This window comes from Nicotiana tabacum, chromosome 20 (assembly GCF_000715075.1).
Source record: "Nicotiana tabacum cultivar K326 chromosome 20, ASM71507v2, whole genome shotgun sequence".
NCBI lineage: Eukaryota > Viridiplantae > Streptophyta > Magnoliopsida > Solanales > Solanaceae > Nicotiana > Nicotiana tabacum.
In genome coordinates this window covers 57,908,164-57,925,939 of record NC_134099.1, presented here as the reverse complement: position 1 = coordinate 57,925,939, position 17,776 = coordinate 57,908,164, and the positions used below count along the sequence as shown (strand labels likewise).

Here is a 17,776-nt window from a genome sequence, read left to right as displayed (position 1 = left end):
TATCACTATCTTGAAATTTCTGAGAGATATTATATTTTGTTTCACTTGAACATGACATGAATTAAACGATTGGACCTAAATTGTCGAACTTGAAATCATGCCTACTTTCCTATGTTGAAATTACTGTTATTGAACTATAACTGTAAAACTCGTCACTACTTTCAGTTCTTTATTTAGACTTGTTACTTACTGAGTTGGTTGTACTCATGCTATACTTTGCACTTCGTGTGCAAATCCAGGTGTTTCCGGACATGGCCGCTGTTGATTTCTTTTGCACAGTTGATCGTTTGGAGATTTCAAGGTAGTTGCCTGGCATTTCGGAGACCTTGTCTCTCCTTCCCTATCTTTCCAATTTATGTATTTAGTTTCAGACTATTATAGACAGTACTCTCAGACTTGTGTTGTATAGACGCTCATGTACTTGTGACACCCAGATGTTGGAAATTTCCGCGTTGTGTTTTGGGTTTTCTATCCTGTTTATGAGAATTTTTATTATTTAAACTGTTTGACTCATTTTCAGTTAAATGTGTTGGAAATATTTTTGAAATGTCCGCTTGCCTAGTACCACGTTAGGTGTCATCACAAATGGTTAGGTCTTGGGTTGTAACAAATACAATAGGTAACAACCATCCAAACAAGCTGTTAATAAAACGTCACATTTGTAAATGTATAGTACTAAGTACTTGCTAATTTAATAAAGAATAAACAAGAATAAACAATTTATTTGATTACTATATGATGTGTATCCTTTGATTTTGTAAAGATTTTGTTATATTTCTGTACACTACATTAAATAATAAAATAATAACTACTAACATTTATTCAAATAATACAATATATTAGATCATAATTAAATAATATTAATATTCTGTCAAATTATCCGAAATTCTTGAAATCGTTAGTTTGCAAATTGAATGAGTCTTTAGGTAAATAGAAAATCTACTGGCTATAAATCGATGCAGCTGAATCGGATTTGAGAGGACGAGCTGAGACTTTGCTGGTGACTCGGTATTGTTAAATTAAAACTCTATAGACTTCTAGTTTTATTTTCATTTAACCCCCTCTGAATATATAGATTTTGAGTTTCTTCATTAAAGAAAAGAAAAGAAAAGAGATTTGGATTCCAGACCATATGCTGCATCATGCTTTAATATCATGATTTTTTCTATTCTTCTTCATGATATTTGTGAAAATTGTATAGCACATTCTTGGGCGTGGAAAAAGTAGCAAAAATTAGAGAAATTATTTTATAAGCTGGTCGATTAAACCCCCAAAAAGAAAAAAAAGGGAAAAGTTGAGCAAATAAAAAATGGGTCCTAAATATGAAGAAAATGGGAATGAAGATAGAGAGAAGCCTCTCATAGTGAAACATGATGCTGATGAAACAGGTCATAGAGAGGAGTTGGTTATGGTTTATTTGAGCACTGCTGTGGCTGTTTGTGGCTCTTATGCATTTGGAACATGTGTAAGTTGAGATTACTCTTTTTGTTTGTTTCCCTGCGGTGGTATAATTTGCTTCTTTGTGATCGATGTGGTGATGTTGGCCTTATTGCAGGTTGGATATTCATCGCCAACACAGTTTTCTATAATGGATGAACTTAACCTCTCGTATTCTCAGGTTTCCCATCTCTCTGTGACTTGGTTTTGACTTTCTCACTTAGCTTATAAATAAATAAATAGAAATTAGGGTTTTTAGTAGTCAAACCAAAAAAACAGTAAAAACATAGAAATCGGTCAAAATAAACAACAAAAAGGTTTTAATCATAAAGAAAATAAATCGAAGCATGCATAAAAAGAAATCCCAGAATTCACAGCACAAAATAAATGAGGAAAATGATGGATTTAATTCATAAACTCAAAGATTCAATCATTACAATAACAATAACTAGAACTAAGAAGGAGATCTAGAGAAGAAGGATAGAGAGAGCCGAGGGAGAACAGAAAGAGATGGTCCAGAGGGAGAAGCAAGAAGAACAGAGACAAAGGGGAAGAGTTCTCAACAATATGCATAATCCCTAGAATCATTGACTTCTCCTCTTTTAATAGAATAGTTCTTGGACTCACTACTCAACCCGGATCCCAAATTAGTCTGACCATATTATTTGTTCTCGGCCCAATAGCTCTTTTCAGCCCAATAGCTATGTGTCTGTTGATATCCTTATTGGGTTGTGTTTGATTCATAACAATACTCCCGTCCTCAATGAGAACCTTGTCCTCAAGGTTCAAGTCAAGAATAGTGATACTCACGAGCTCCCAACCAATTATATGAATACTAAGGTGTTCTTTGTGCCTAGAGGAAAATATATCCAATGCACCTTCAGTGAACCAATCTAAACCTTGTCCTTTGTGGCTCTCATACATTAGAAATCTTATCAACTTGAGTGCCATCATAACCTGCCCTGCATATCGACAAAATATTGCTTGCCCTCTTCGCGAAGCAGATAGCGGAGACAAAATGAGTGAACCAATGCAAACTTTCCAGAAGCAAATCCCCACAAAAGCACCCTGAGTAATGTAATCAGCAACCCATCAATTTGCCTCAAACACCTTAGTATCCTTTCCTTGTTAACCTTTAGATCCTTCAGGATATATTCTGTTGAGCAATGGATAGGAAGGATGGTATTGTACAGTACTACTTTTGGAACAAGCCCTTTGTGAGATATGTTTGTCAACACACACTCAACTTCATCATATTTCATAAATTTCAGCGGAATAAGCATCCTATACATGACAGTTATTGACCTTTTGCCATTTAATTTCATTGCTTCCTTCAAAATGAGTGGCTCGTCCAGATTATCATTCCTGCAAAGCCCATGAATGAGGGTAGTATAAGAGACAATAGGATGACATGTACTTGTAATTGCTCTTACTCTCAGGAATTGTGTAGTTTCCACATAAAAGCCGTGAGAAAGCTGTACAAGGCTTGAATCCTCATTGATCTTCTTCACACAAAGCTTATCAACCACCTCGACAACATATCCGCAAGAACGCTAATGTGCTGAATGAATAAGGATATTTGGCTAGCTCGTTGTTCATCATGAGCACTAGGATGCTGCTGCCCTATCTTGTTCATGGTTGGAGAACAACTATTCAAGTCTGGTGCAAATAGAAAATGAATAGAATATCTAAGAGTATTACAGAAGATATCCGGGGAACCAAATGTTTGGTTTTGGTTTGAGGTGGCCACAAGATCTGCAATGGTGGAAGATGAACTCAAAGGTTCAGCTGGTACCCATGTCAAGGCATTTGTTGGTAAGCGTAATCCAATACAAGAAAGTTCTGCTACTTACAACAACAACAACAACAACGACCCAGTATAATCCCACAAATGGGGTCTGGGGAGGGTTGTATGTACGCAGACCTTACCCCTACTCCGAAGGTAGCAAAGTTCTGCTACTTGTGAATCAATATTGTCACATTTAGCTGCGCGCATCGATATATCACTAATCTCCAAACCAATATTATATTTTCAATTATTTCGCATATATAGAAATTCACACACCATTGTCGTCCGGGATCCCACACCTTGATCATAGAGTAAGAAGATGCAAATGAGCAAAACTTTCCAGTAGATACCAGCAGTAGTAATGCCTTACTTTTCGGAGTCCGGAAATTCTCCATATGCATTGTGGAAACCAGTGCACCACCAGTCCATGGATGACGGTCATCCCATGCGAAAGTTCCAACAACTTGTTTAATTAGGGATACTACAGGTTCTCGGCCACCACAAGGAAACGGATAAACAAGTCGAATAGATCTCGCATTGGAAGGTGAGACTACCAACTCACTGGTATCAATAGAAAGCAGACATGATACCATGATAACATCACCAAAAACAGAAAGTTTGTCATCCGTCAAAATTGTCTTCTTAGTACCATAAGGTAAAGTAGCATAGCCATTTAGGAGTATGAAACTCAAAATTAGAAGTCGAAAATCACGTAATGATGGCTGTTTAATTATCAACACGAACTGTTCATCCCAATTTGGATTTTCAGACTCAACAAATAAAATGTCATCAGAGACAGATTTCTCAATAACTAAAAACTCATGAGCTATTGTGAGCTTCTTATCATGTTGATGCACATACTTGTGGCTACCCAGAAAAAGAATCAGCCATGATTCCTTATGTGAAACACAATCGATTAACTCTGAAGTATCATTTTTGGGACTCTCGGTGAACACCTTGTTCACATGGCTTATTTTTCTTACTTCTAAAGCAGATCCAATCTTAGGGAACGCAACCTGTGCATTTGGTTTTTCATCGTTTGCTAAAGTTGTAGTTTCACTATCTATATAATCTATAGGTTCAAGTTCAACATAGTGCGAAGCAACCTGGATTTCAAGAGACGGAACTGAAGATGGCAATTCACGAGAATCACACTCGTCAGCTCTATTGGACAATTTATCAAACACATTGGCTTCCTGTGAGTTCCACTGTTGAAGGCGGCTTCCAAGTCAGACGAGTTTGCGGCATGGCTCAGAGTTGCAACTGGAGATGTACAGGTCGGTTGTGGAGATGCAGAGTTGTAACTCACGTAGTCAACACGGGCTCGTGAAGTATTTTCCCTACTCACCGAATCTGTGAACGTCCTTTGTCCAAATCGTATGCGCAATTTTTCTTTAAAATGCGTCCAATCCAACCAACTGAACCAAGCAAGAGCTTCACCATCAAGGTAGAAATAAGGAAGAGGTAGTCAATCCTTCTCGGAGAAGCCAATGTAGGTGAAGTACTGCTCCGCCCGATAAATCCAACTCTCGAGGTTGCCATTGCCATTGAAGCAATCTAGTAATGTCACTGGAGTCCTCTCGATAAAAGCACCAATGTCATGAACCTGAATTCACAGCACAAAATAAATGAGGAAAATGATAGATTTAATTCATAAACTCAAAGATTCAATCATTACAATAACAATAACTAGAACTAAGAAGGAGATCCAGAGAAGAAGGATAGAGAGAGCCGAGGGCGAACAGAAAGAGATGGTCCAGAGGGAGAAACAAGAAGAACAGAGACCAAGGGGAAAGTTTTCGACAATATGCATAATCCCTTGAGAATCACCGACTTCTCCTCTTTTAATAGAATAATTCTTGGGCTCACTACTCAGCCCAGATCCCAAATTAGTTTGACCATATTATTTGTTCTCGGCTCAATAGCTCTTTTTATTCCAATAGCTATGTGTGTGTTGATATCCTTATTAGGTTTTGTTTGATTCATAACACATACATTAGGAAGATCCATCCCAGATATATATATATATATATATATATATATATATATATATATATAAAACGTTGTTATTGGTTTGCTCACATCTTTAAGTTTACCTTTGCAAACTAAGCTTCCATCTTACACTCAATGTTTTCTTTCACTCACAATATTCCAGCAATTCTCTTTTTTGCTCTCTTTGTTTTTCATTGTTCATATTTGCTCTCATACTTGTTTATTCATCACTTACTTGTTGCTTGGTCTCACAACTCAAATAAATTAAAAGGGTATTTGCTACTCTCTTCTAGAATGTTATACCAAATATTTCTAGAATATTACTCTAGAATTCTCATTCTGGAGTTATTCTTTAGAATTAATTAAATATTCTCGTAATTTCATGTTGTCTAATTGTGAGTATGTTCGATCGTCACTTGGTCGTCCATTTTAAAGAACTTTTCTAGAAAAAAGTCATCCCAATGGGAAAGACAAGATTTTTGGTAGCTGACAAATTGTCACATTAATATAGAGCCACAATATCCTCCATTGGTTGATGCAAGTTGCATTAGCCATATGCTTTAATTTCTTCTGCTGCCATTGTTCGTGTTTTGATCATTTAAAGTGAAACAATTGATTCTATTTTGATTAAATGAAGACATATCATGTGGTTGATGTTCGAATATCATAGTTACTGTTTGACCCGAAAGATATTGAAATCTTTTTGATTAAATTAATTTAAAAAGTTGAAGAGGTAAATCTTAGTCAAACATAGTAAATTCCAGATCTGTAAACAAACCAGAAAATGATACATAAAATGAAGTAGAAGCAATAAATTATCGAAGCCTTTCATTTTTTCTTTCGCCCATCGGTGAAGATGACTGTTGTACATATTCATTGGAAGATTATTTTACTTTCTTTTCACTAAGGAGATTATAGAGGAGAAGGAGAGAGAAAAGCTCCCCCCCCCTTCTAGGAAAGTCTCATCCCTATATATAGTCATTGAGCCCTTGCCATGTATTTGGGTCATAGCCCCCTCACACCGTGTCCGTTTTCGTCATTCGGTGAATACGTGGTTTGGAGTAAATAATGTCATCTTTCCTTATCCCATTGTTTGGACGTGGTCCCAATTGGGTCGACCACAGCGGTCAAATTTTGACCAATACAGTTAGTCCCTCCGTGTGCCGGGGTCATCCCCTGTCGGGCCCGGTAGGCGGATGATGATTTCCGCTTATCTAGGAGAAATCTGATTGTCTACCCCTTGGGCATGATTTTTAGAATCAAGTAGTATATTGTCACCCTTTCGATATCTTTGAACCGTTGCGGCCGTTTCGGAACCGAAACATCGTTTAATCTTGAAATGTTGTTCGTGGTTTCCGCCATTATGACACACGTTCCCAGAGGATTGAACCGTTTCGTGCCCCATCAAATTCGACTTGCGACTCTTGGGTTTCGAGCTTGGGGAATTTATATCTCTTATAAATAGGAGGAATGAATCATTCGAGCAACACACTTCCTTACCTTTACTTGAAAGAACTTTGTGAATTCTCCTTTCTCTTGATACTTCGGATTTTTGATTTTTTTCGGTTAGCTATGAACATTCATCTTTTCTTTTCTTTGCCCCTTTCCTTCATCAAACTGATACAAATGGCTGGTGATTCTTCTCGTGCTGACCTTCCTGCTATAACTCCGGCGCCGAAAAATGATGTTCTGGCCACTTGAGGAGTAGAAGTGGCAGAAGATGAGGAGGTCCCAACGGTGGCTGAGATCTTGCCTCGCCCTGGGAAAGCATGGACTTATTTCCATAGTCCCGCCGGGGAGAAATCGGAAGCTTCTCCCTCCGTCATAAATGAGGAGGGGATTGCATACTTGAGGGCTAGGTGGGGAATTTCTTACTATGTCGAAATACTGCCGGCGGTGGGGAATGACATCATCTATTATGACCGCCCAGGGTATTGTGCGTTCTACGCCTACCCCTTTATTGTTGGGTACACGCTTCCTCTCCCTCTCTTGGTGGTAGATTTTTGCCGCTTTTACGAGGTATGACCGGCCCAACTTACGTTGTACCTGTACAAATTGTTCCTCATGCTGCTCAAATTTGCGGAGCTTGCCGGTCGTGAGATCCCTTTGGAGCACATGCTCAATATCTTCTCCCCTCAACTTGGTATTCGCGACACGATGATTCACATGCGCCACCGAGGGTCGAAGAGCTTGGTGGTAAATATGTACGATAGGGACAACCGTCGCTTCTACGAGAACTACTTCTATGTGCGGACTGAGCATCTTGTGGCGAATCCTACGGGGTTTCCCGAAAAATGGAACTTTGCACGTAAGTCTCTATACTTTGTGTCGGAATGACACCTGACTGCTTTCCTTTGAGTAGTACTAAAACTATTTATGTTTTTTCAGCCGCTAAACTGCCTCCTTCACCCATTGATGGTATCCGCAAGTGGGTGAACGCTATCCTTCCTCACATAGCGGGGGTCCGCATATGGTCGTCCTTCTATGAGAAATATGGACGCAAGCCCCTTAATAGTGAATAATATCACTTTCGTTCGCTATTCTTCCCTGTTCCTTTTGTACTTTATTTCTGATGTGACGTTCGTCGATATCAGGGAGAGTGCGGAGAGCGAGCACTCCTCCGCTGGCTTTTTTTCAGCCTACATCTGCTCGTTCTACCCCAGCGTCTACCACCCGACCTTCGTCGAAGGCTGCCTCAGTTGAATCTATGGCTGCGGTTGTTCGCACGGCGGCTACCCCTTGAGCTAGGACTCCGACCCCTGTCATTCACGCAGCGGAGGGACCTTCCCGTGCCGCAGAAGGGGAGGGCTGTCAAAAAGGCGGCGATTGGAGACTGAAGCGGCTCCTACAGCTGTGATAAATCTGGAGCAAGATCTTCCCTTGACAGGGTCTGAGGCAAGAGTTGGTGCCATTCCACCCGTGGAGATAGAGCCAGTCGTTGTGTCTGCCCCACCAGTAGAGATTCCGGCCGCTATGATTAACCAACAACCTGCCGCGATGGGGGGTCAGACTCCTGTGACCACTGTTGTCGCTTTGGACGAGGCTTCATCTTTAGTGCCGGATCGCGCTTCCTCATCAGCGGCAGAAAGGGGGGAGGGTGTCGTGGTTGACGACTATGAATCTGATTCTGATCTTGATCCTAATGATGTTAGGATGTTTGAAGAGGGTCTTACCCGTTCGGTGGTTCATGCGGGAGGTCCGTCCTATATTCTTGAGATCTCATCGGATATCAATCTCCTAGGGGATACGGAGGACCTGGTGCCGCAGTTTGACATCTTGTGTTCTGCTGTTGAGAATGCGGCTCTTCGGGACGTTCCCAATATTGATTTGATGCATGAAGTGACCATTATGGGCTTAAGAGTACGTTATACTTTTCTCTCATGTTTCTCTCATTTTTCTTGGCGATATGGTTTTAACCCATCTTTTCGTTTTTCAGACGTACATGGTGGAAATAGAGAGTGCTCGTAGGGCCGACATTCAGGCCAAGATTTCTTGAATATGTTGGAGAAGTACCGGTGCTATCGCAACAAGTGCCGTGAGATGCACGAGCGGCTGAAGGCGAACCCTGGCGATCGATCTATCGGCGAGGAATTGGAGAAGAGGGATCAGGAGTTGATGCAAACTATTCATAGTAAGAGTGTACTTGAGGAGCAACTTCGTGCAAAGGACGAAGAGATTGAGTTGGGCAAAGGGGTTGCTGCAGAATGCGAATATCTTCAGGGAAAGCTGAGGTCTATGCAGTCTGAGATGGATCAAAATCTTATCAGGGTCGAGGCGATGAGCGCGGAGTGGATGGGAAAATTGGCTGAGTTGGAGAGAAAGGTCGCTGGGTTGGAGAACAATGAGAATGCCTTGTCGACGGCTTTGGCGAGGGCGACGACTCTATAAAATACTATCTGTGTCCTCCGGTCCGAGCAAGAGTCGGATAGGGCGACAGCCACACTAATGGAAGTGAGGCTTGAGGAGCGTATTGGCAAAATCAACCATGAGGCGTCGTCCTTAGGAGACCGGGTCGCTGCCCTTGAGGCCGAAAAGGTGCAATTGTTGGCTCAAATTGAATCTTCCTCCGCCGTTGTTCCTCGTCATTTGCACGAGCTTTGGGTTCATGCTGAAGCCCAGCGGGACATATATAAGAACTTGTGAGAGGCGAGCAATGTTAGCGAGGCCGCATATGAAGGAGCTCGGGCAAAGGCTCGAGAGGCTCGTGTCAACTGTGGATATGACTCTGCGACTCTGGAGGCCAATGAGGGCGCGGATGATGAGGGAGGACTTCTTGGAGATGGTGGTGATGATGGTGGCAGTGATGGCGCCAAGTGAAAGAATGTTTTCTTTGTCTATTTTCTATTTTTTTATTCGTTGTTTGTTGTCGTTGTTTCTTCCCCCTCTTTTTTTAGACTGTTGGTACAAGCCGTATGTAATCTGCAACTGTTTGCGCAGTGACTTTATATAAAGGAATTTTTCATTGTTATATGCCCTCTGTACTCTTTCCCTGTTTTGCTTTTCATAACTTTGGTGCGAAGTAGATTCCTACATGATGGGTTCCCTACTCTTTGGGAATTTAGTGCCATGCGGGTTGAATGGGACCTTGATGGCGGTCTTGGCTAGCGAGACGGTGTTTTCGAACTTGTGTCGAGATGCTATCTTATCATAGTTTGAATGGTATCGAACTATTTTTCTAATAACGACCCTAGCAGTAGGGATATTACTTTCGGGCTTATATCGAAGTATTATCCCGTCGTGAGTCCCAGTCTTTCTTTCCTTTTCTTTTTTCTGATAAAGTATTGCCCAGTCATTATTCGATCGAGGTTGAACTTTTCTTTTTGGCGAAGACCCTTGACCTTAAGGGTGTTATTTCGAACTTTCGTTGAAATATTAACCTATCGTTGTTGATAGGGCAATACTTTATCAGAAAAAAGAAAGGGAAAGAAAGACTGGGACTCATGACGGGATAATACTTCGATATAAGCCCGAAAGTAATATCCCTACGGCTAAGGTCGTTATTAGAAAAATAGTTCGATACCATTCACACTATGATAAGACAACATCTCGACACAAGTTCGAAAACATCGTATCGCTAGCCAAAGCCACCACCAAGGTCCCATTCAACCCGTATGACACTAAATTCCCAAAGAGTAGGGAACTTGTCATGCGGGAATCTACTTCGCACCAAAGTTATGAAAAGCAAAACAGGGAAAAAGTACAAAGGGCATATAATAATGAAAAATTCCTCTTTATACAAAGTCACTACGCAGACAGTCACAGATTACATACAGCTTGTACTCATCTAGGGGTGTCAATGGTTCGGTTCGGCCGGTTATTTTATAAATTTTGTACCATACCAATTTTTCGGTTCTTTTATTATGTATAACCAAAATTAGACTTATCGAAACCGTCCCAATCATGTTGGTTTCTCTTCGGTATCGGTACAGTTCGGTAAATTTTTGGTATTTTTTTTAAACATCATGTATAAGTCACTAGTAGAAATAGATTGCAATAACATACGTAATTTATATGATTTAGCAAAACACTCTAGATATTTTTACAGTTTAAAAGGTAATGAATTAAGAAAATATGAAACATGGCTAGAGTATAGATTCATCAAATATTCTACAGTAGCATAAACGAAACTAAGAAAATACAAAAAAATATAAATCACACGAGTGGAAAGATGTTAACCAAGTTGAGATTCAAGAATAAAATCTATAGAAGATTAAACATTTCAAAAAGATAAATCTTGTTCGTACGAAAGGAAATGTATTCAAATTGTAGGTTGCTACTCCTAATCGCTACAATACCTTGTGTCTTGCTAGTGAATATAGTGAAAATAATTTAGTTTCAATAGAAGTAGCATAGTAGGTTTGGAAATTAGGATTTTGAGTTTAATTATTTGTTGGCTTGTAACTATTTCATAATTCCAAGACCCAAGAAAAATTTTAATGCTTTATTATTTTTAAACTTAACATATAAATATATTTTTCACATTATAAATTTATTCGGTTTATTTTTATAAAATAAAAACCCTATCCTAATTATCGGTAAGGTTATAGATTTATATAAAAACCTACGGTTTTACTAAAAGAAACCTAAATATTGGTTCGGTTCGGTACAGTTCAGTCGGTTTAGTCGATTTTTAAATATCCATTGACACCCCTAGTACCAACAGTCTAAAAGAAAGGGGGGGATGAAACAACGACAACAAACAACGAATAAAAAAAAGATAGAAAATAGACAAAGACAACATTCTTTCACTCGGCATCATCACTGCCACCACCATCACCACCATCTCCAGGAAGTACTCCCTCATCATCCGCGCCCTCATCGACCTCCGGCATCGCAGAATCATATCCACAGTTGACACGAGCCTCTCGTGCCTTTGCCCGAGCTCCTTCATATGCGGTCTCAGTAACATTGCCCGCCTCCCACAAATTCTTATATATGTCTCCCTGGGCTTCAGCATGAACCCAAAGCTCGTACAAATGATGGGTAACAGCGGCGGAGGAATATTCAATTTGAGCCAACAATTGCTCTTTTTCAGCCTCAAGGACAGCGACCCAGTCTCCTAAGGACGACGCCTCACGGTCGATTTCGCCAATACGCTCCTCAAGCCTCGCTTCTATTAGCGTGGTTGTCGCCTTCTCCGACTCTTGCTCGGACCGAAGAACACGGATAATATTCTCTAGAGCCGCCGCGCTCGCCAAAGCCATCGACTAGGCACTCTCGATGTTCCCAACCCAACAACCTTTCTCTCCAACTCGGCCAATTTTTCCATCCACTACGCGCTCATCGCCTCGACCCAGATAAGATTCTGATCCATCTCAGACTGCATCGACCTCAGCTTCCCCTAAAGATATTCGCATTCTACAGCCACCCCTTTGCCCAACTCAAGCTCTTTGTCCTTTGCACGAAGTTTCTCCTCAAGTACACTCTTACTGCGAATAGCTTGCATCAACTCCTGATCCCCCTTCTCCAATTCCTCGCCTAGAGATCGATCGCCAGGGTTCGCCTTCAGCCGCTCGTGCATCTCACGGCACTTGTTGCGATAGTGCCGGTACTTCTCCAACATCTTCAAGAAAATCTTGGCCCGAATGTCAACCCTACGAGCACTCTCTATTTCCACCATGTACGTCTGAAAAATGAAAAGATGGGTTAAAATCATATCACCAAGAAAAACAAGAGAAAAGTATAACGTACCGTCAACCCCATAAAGGCCACTTCATGCATCAAGTCAATATCGTAAACGTCCCGAAGAGCCACATTCTCAGCAGTAGAACACAAGATGTTAAATTGTGGCACAAGGTCCTCCGTATTCCCCAGGAGATTGATATCCGACGAGATCTCAAGAATACGGGATGGACCTCCCGTATGAACCCTCGAACGGGTAAGACCCTCTTCAAACATCCTAACATCGTCAGGATCAATATCAGACTCAGATTCATAGTCATCAACCACAACACCCTTCCCCTTTCTGCGGCCGATGAGGAAGCATGATCCGGCACCAAAGATGAAGGCCCGTCCAAAGCGGTAAGAGTGGTCTTAGGAGTCTGACCCCCCATCGCAGCAGGATCTTGGCCAATCATAGCGGTCGGAATCTCTACCGGTAGGGCAGACACAACGGCTGGCTCTATCTCCACGGGTGGAATGGCACCAACTCCCACCTCAGACCCCGTCAAGGGAAGATCTTCCTCCAGATTTATCATAGCCGCAGGAGCCGCTTTAGTGTCCACTCGCCGCCTCTTTGACGGCCCATCCCCTTATGCGGCATGGGAAGGTCCCTCCGCTGGGTGAATGACAAGGGTCAGAGTCCTAGCTCAAGGTGTAGCCGCCGTGCGAACAACTGCAGCCGTAGATTCAACAGAGGCAGCCCTCGACGAAGGTCAGGCACTAAACGCTAGGGAAAAATGAGTAGATGTAGGCTGACGAAAAGCCAGTGGAGGAGCGTTCGCTCTCCGCACTCTCCCTGACATCGACGAACGTCACATTAAAAATAAAGTACAAAAGGAAGAGGGAAGAATAGCGAACGAAAATGATATTACTCACCATTAAGGGGCTTGCGTCCATATTTCTCATAGAAGGACGACCATGTGCGGACCCCCGCTATGTGAGGAAGGATAGCGTTCACCCACTTGCGGATACCATCAACGGGTGAAGGAGACAGTTTAGCGACTGACTTAGAAAATTTACTTCTCATCAAGGACCAAGTTAATTAGGTTATAAATATCACTTATTCAGAATAATGGGTAAAGCACAATATCTTCCCCCTTTTGGCATCATCAAAAAGTTGCATACTTAATGTGAATCCTAGATTTTAAAAGTTACTCATGGTCACTGGGGCAACTGCAAGTGAATACATGGTGCAATTATCAATAGTCAACAAACATATTTAAACTATAAGGTCAGAATCATCATAGAACAAGAGAAAATAGTTGTTGTCATTGATCATGATATGTTGCCATTAATAGTCCACAAAAAGAAAGAAAAACTTTCAAAACATGAGCAAAAATAGAAAAATCCCTAATCCGAGTCACTGGGGTTCACTGGGGTTACTAGACAGGTTCAGAAGACAAGTACTAGGAGACCTAAGGCTTGGAGGAACTAGAGGGTTGAGTCTGGAGAAGGTTCAGCATATTCTGAAGGATTCCGTCACTCTTCTCCTTTTATTTTGCTAGCTCAGTTCTAAGGTCATCCTTCTCAGTTTCCAATTCAGCCACACGAGTATTGAACCTAGCAATTTCAACATCCTTAGTTCCATATTCCTAAACCAAAGTCCTAACCTTGCTGTTGATGGGTGTCTTCAGAGATGAACCAGGTTCAACTGGGATGACATTGACTGTATAATCACAAGCCAGAAGAGTCTTAATGCCAAAATGTTCCTTGCTTGATGCCATTTCCCATTTCTTCAAAGGCACATTCAGCCTGTCCAAAACAGTGGTCAGTATGAAGCCATATGGAGTAGCATGAGCCTTGGAGCCATTGATGACCCTGTCTAGCAATTTTACAATGAGAGCATGCCAGTTTATCTGCTTTCCTCTCTCAAGGCACTCCATAAGAACTAGGTCCATCGTAATTTGCAGTATGTCTTCTCTCTTGTCTGGGCAGTAGGCACTTGTTGACAAATTCAAACACAACCTTGTGCTCAGCCCTCATCTCACTTTTCTGCACAGCCTGGCTTCATTCACATCCTCTGAATCATAGAACCTCTTGGTGATCTCAAGAGCAGTAGGTAGGGAGTCCAAGCATGGCCACCTTTGCCTAGTGTAGTCGTCAAACCCTTCAGAGGGTATATCCAGAATTTCTCCCAGTTTTGCAACATCAAATTGCACTGGGACTCCCTTCATCAAGATACTGACAACCCCATCCTTAACATCAGCATTAGCCATGAACTCAATTAGTTCATTTATGGCTAGTCTCCCATCCATCTGAAGGACCATGTCCTTTCAACCCTGAGCAGTTAAAGAGTCAACCAACCTCATCATCCCTGGTTCCACCAGGTCCTTCAACAATCTACCTTTCAAAAAATTTCTCCTGCCAAAGATGGCAAACTTGTCCTGTTCCTTCTCAGATTCCTCTTCTTTTTCTTCTCCACTCCACTCTTCATCATCTGAAACTTTTGCTTGTTTAGCTTTCACTGCAGATCTTGTCCTCTTGGCTAGTGAGGGTACAACAGACACAAGTACAGAAGAAGACTTCTTAGAAGAGGTCTTGGACTTTTTATGTTTGGGTGTAGGAACCTCCACTGTTGTATCTTTTTTCTTGATGGACCCGTTCCATCTCCTCTTCCTCTACAACCTCAGAGTATTCTGCAACCTTTCCCTTTCCCTTTCCCTTCTCCATTTTCCTTTTCTTGCTTTCTTCTAGAGCCTTTTGTAAGTCAGCTTTACTTTGTTTTACCCTGCTTCTTGTGGCTCTTTCCTTAGGCATTGAAGAGGCAGTAGGTTTTAGGGATGAAGTTTTTCTTTTCTTGGATGGCTTGGGAACATTTGGGGCTTTTGGTGTGGTAGCTTTGCATTTCTTTGGGTCATAACTTGTCCCAATCTTTCTCAGTATATCAGCTAGGGTCTCTTTAGTAGATGAAACGGGTTCATCTCTCCTTTTGCTCAGATGAACCAACCCTTCAGCAGCCTCCCCGTACCCACTTCCCCTTGACTTCATGCCACTCTCTTCTAACCTCTCTTGTGTAACCCCACATATAGAAAGAACTGTTCCCTTCCCATTTCCCATCTCTTCACCACATGCACCCTCTCTCTCTTTTTCTTTTTCAGGCTTCTTTTTACCTCCACTCCTACTCGTTTCAGGCAACTTAACATCCCTAATGGGTCCAACTAGAACAAACCTAGTTTCAAGGATTTCAACAACAGATGAACTTACCTCAGTAGGGAATTCTTGAGTCTTCTCAGAGTCAGAAGACCCATGTCCTTCCCCCTCAGTCACAGATTGAAAGTATTCAGACTCAGAACCGGAACCACAATTTGGAGCTGGGCTATCTTTCACTTGGCTAGCTTTCAACCTTTCATTTAAAACCTTTCTCAGGGCCCCAGATGCTACAGTTTTTCGAGCCAACATTTTCTGCCTTCGAAACCTAGGTTTTGGGGATTCACTAGGAGGAGTAGATGAGGATGAATTTGAGGGTGATGGTGGTGTAGGAGAACCTGGATGATCTTGTGGGTTAGACATTTTTGTTCGTTTCTTGAGTTAATTTAGGAATTTTGGAAAAGAGAGCAACTAGAGTTGAAGAAGAGAATTTTTGACGGTTTTAGAATAATGAAGAAGATTAGAGATGTGGTATGTATTTAAAGATAATTAGACATTAATTCAGTAACGACAGCTTTTCAGTGGTCAAATAGAAGTCTAATAAAACTGTAATTCCAGACTTTTAATGATTATTTGGCTTCCCTAGATACTAGGCAAAAATCACAGCTTTAGAGTTCTAAATCGACGAAACTGGTTTAATGCTTCAACGAATAGTATTTTCTAGGAATTTGGCAAGTATAGGATTTCTGCTCATGATTGAATTGTTAATCTTTCTAATTGTGCAAAGTATTGAAACCATACCTGAGCTTTCATATGAACTCATATTGATGAACCAGGTTCTTCATTTAGAATTCTCTTGAACATGCCTCAAATGCCATAATAGAAAAAACTTTGTAAGAGATCAGTGAGTCATATATACACATGTCACAGGATTATACTAATTAAAGTATGAGACTGAGTAAGAATTAATCTAGATATTTACACAAAGTTAGAATTCCTAGCCAAAAAATTATTTTTTTTTCAATATTTTTTTTATTTTCTGAGCTGGACCTATTACGTGATCTTAATCATCCATAATTCTAACATGTTCCTCTCAAAGTTTTCTCTACTCAGTGCTTTAGTGAAAATGTCAATAATTTGCTTATCAGTAGCACGTAATTCTATGGAGATCAGACCTTTCTCATAGTTGTCTCTTAAGAAATGATGCCTAACATCTATGTGCTTAGTCCTTTTATGATGAACACTGTTCTTTGTCATACTTATAGCACTAGTGTCATCACAGAATATAGGAATGCAACCTACTTCTATACCAAAATATACCAACTGTTGTTTGATCCATAGCAATTGAGCACAACAAGAAATAGCAACAACATATTCAGCTTCAGCAGTTGACAAGGCCACATAATTTTGCTTTTTAGTAGCCCATGACACAAGACATGAACCAAGAAAGTGTGTCATACCTGAGGTGCTCTTCCTATCCACTAGAAAATCTGCATAATCAGCATCAGCATAATCCTACTAAATTGAAATTGCTACCTTTGGGATACCAAAGACATAGATCAGTGGTGCCTTTCAAGTATCTTAGTATCTTTTTGACAGCAGTCAGGTGAGACTCTTTAGGATTTTCCTGAAAGCGAGCACAAAATCCTATATAGAAAATAATGTCAGGTCTGCTAGCAGTAAGATACAAGAGTGAACCAATCATACCCCTATACAACTTTTGATTAACTGATGAACCAGGTTCATCAATATCTAATTTAGTGGTGGTTGTAATGGGTGTGTCTATTTCGTAAGATTCTTCCATTTTAAACTTTTTGATTAGCTCCTTTGCATACTTCTGCTAATGGATCATGGTCCCATTTAGACTTTGTTTGATCTGTAAGCCTAAGAAAAAGTTAAGCTCACCCATCATGCTCATTTCAAACTCACTCTTCATTAATTTTGCAAAGTCCTTACTTAGCGTATCAGTAGTGGCCCCAAAGATTATGTCATCAACATATATTTGTACAACAAGGAAATCCTTACCTTTTTCCCTTAAAAATAAGGTACTATCAATTTTACATCTTTTGTAACCATGCTCCAGCAGAAATTTGGACAATCGTTCATACCATGCTCTTGGGGCCTGCTTGAGTCCATAGAAAGCCTTATCTAACTTGTACACATGCTCAGGACATTCCTTGCTCTCAAACCCTAGAGGTTGTTTCACAAACACTTCTTCTTTCAGGTAGCCATTCAGGAAGGCACTTTTGACATCCATTTGATGAAGAGTGAATTCCATGTGTGCTGCAAAGGCTATAAGGAGTCTGATTG

At 40.9% G+C, this 17,776-nt stretch overlaps 1 protein-coding gene across 3 annotated transcripts in view; it reads left to right on the top strand.

Moving 5' to 3' along the window:
• Positions 1-1,014: 1,014 nt before the first annotated feature.
• The window catches only part of LOC107810581 (sugar transporter ERD6-like 8), a 105,449-nt gene continuing 88,687 nt past the window's right edge, over positions 1,015-17,776 (top strand). For all 3 annotated transcript variants that reach the window (XR_012703759.1, XM_075240846.1, XM_075240847.1), the window contains exons 1-2: positions 1,015-1,465; positions 1,556-1,618. Coding sequence is in view for 2 of the 3 variants with exons in the window: in XM_075240846.1 (XP_075096947.1) it covers positions 1,310-1,465; positions 1,556-1,618 (219 nt within the window). In the remaining variant the exon portion in view is untranslated. The remainder of the gene's footprint in view (positions 1,466-1,555; positions 1,619-17,776) is intronic.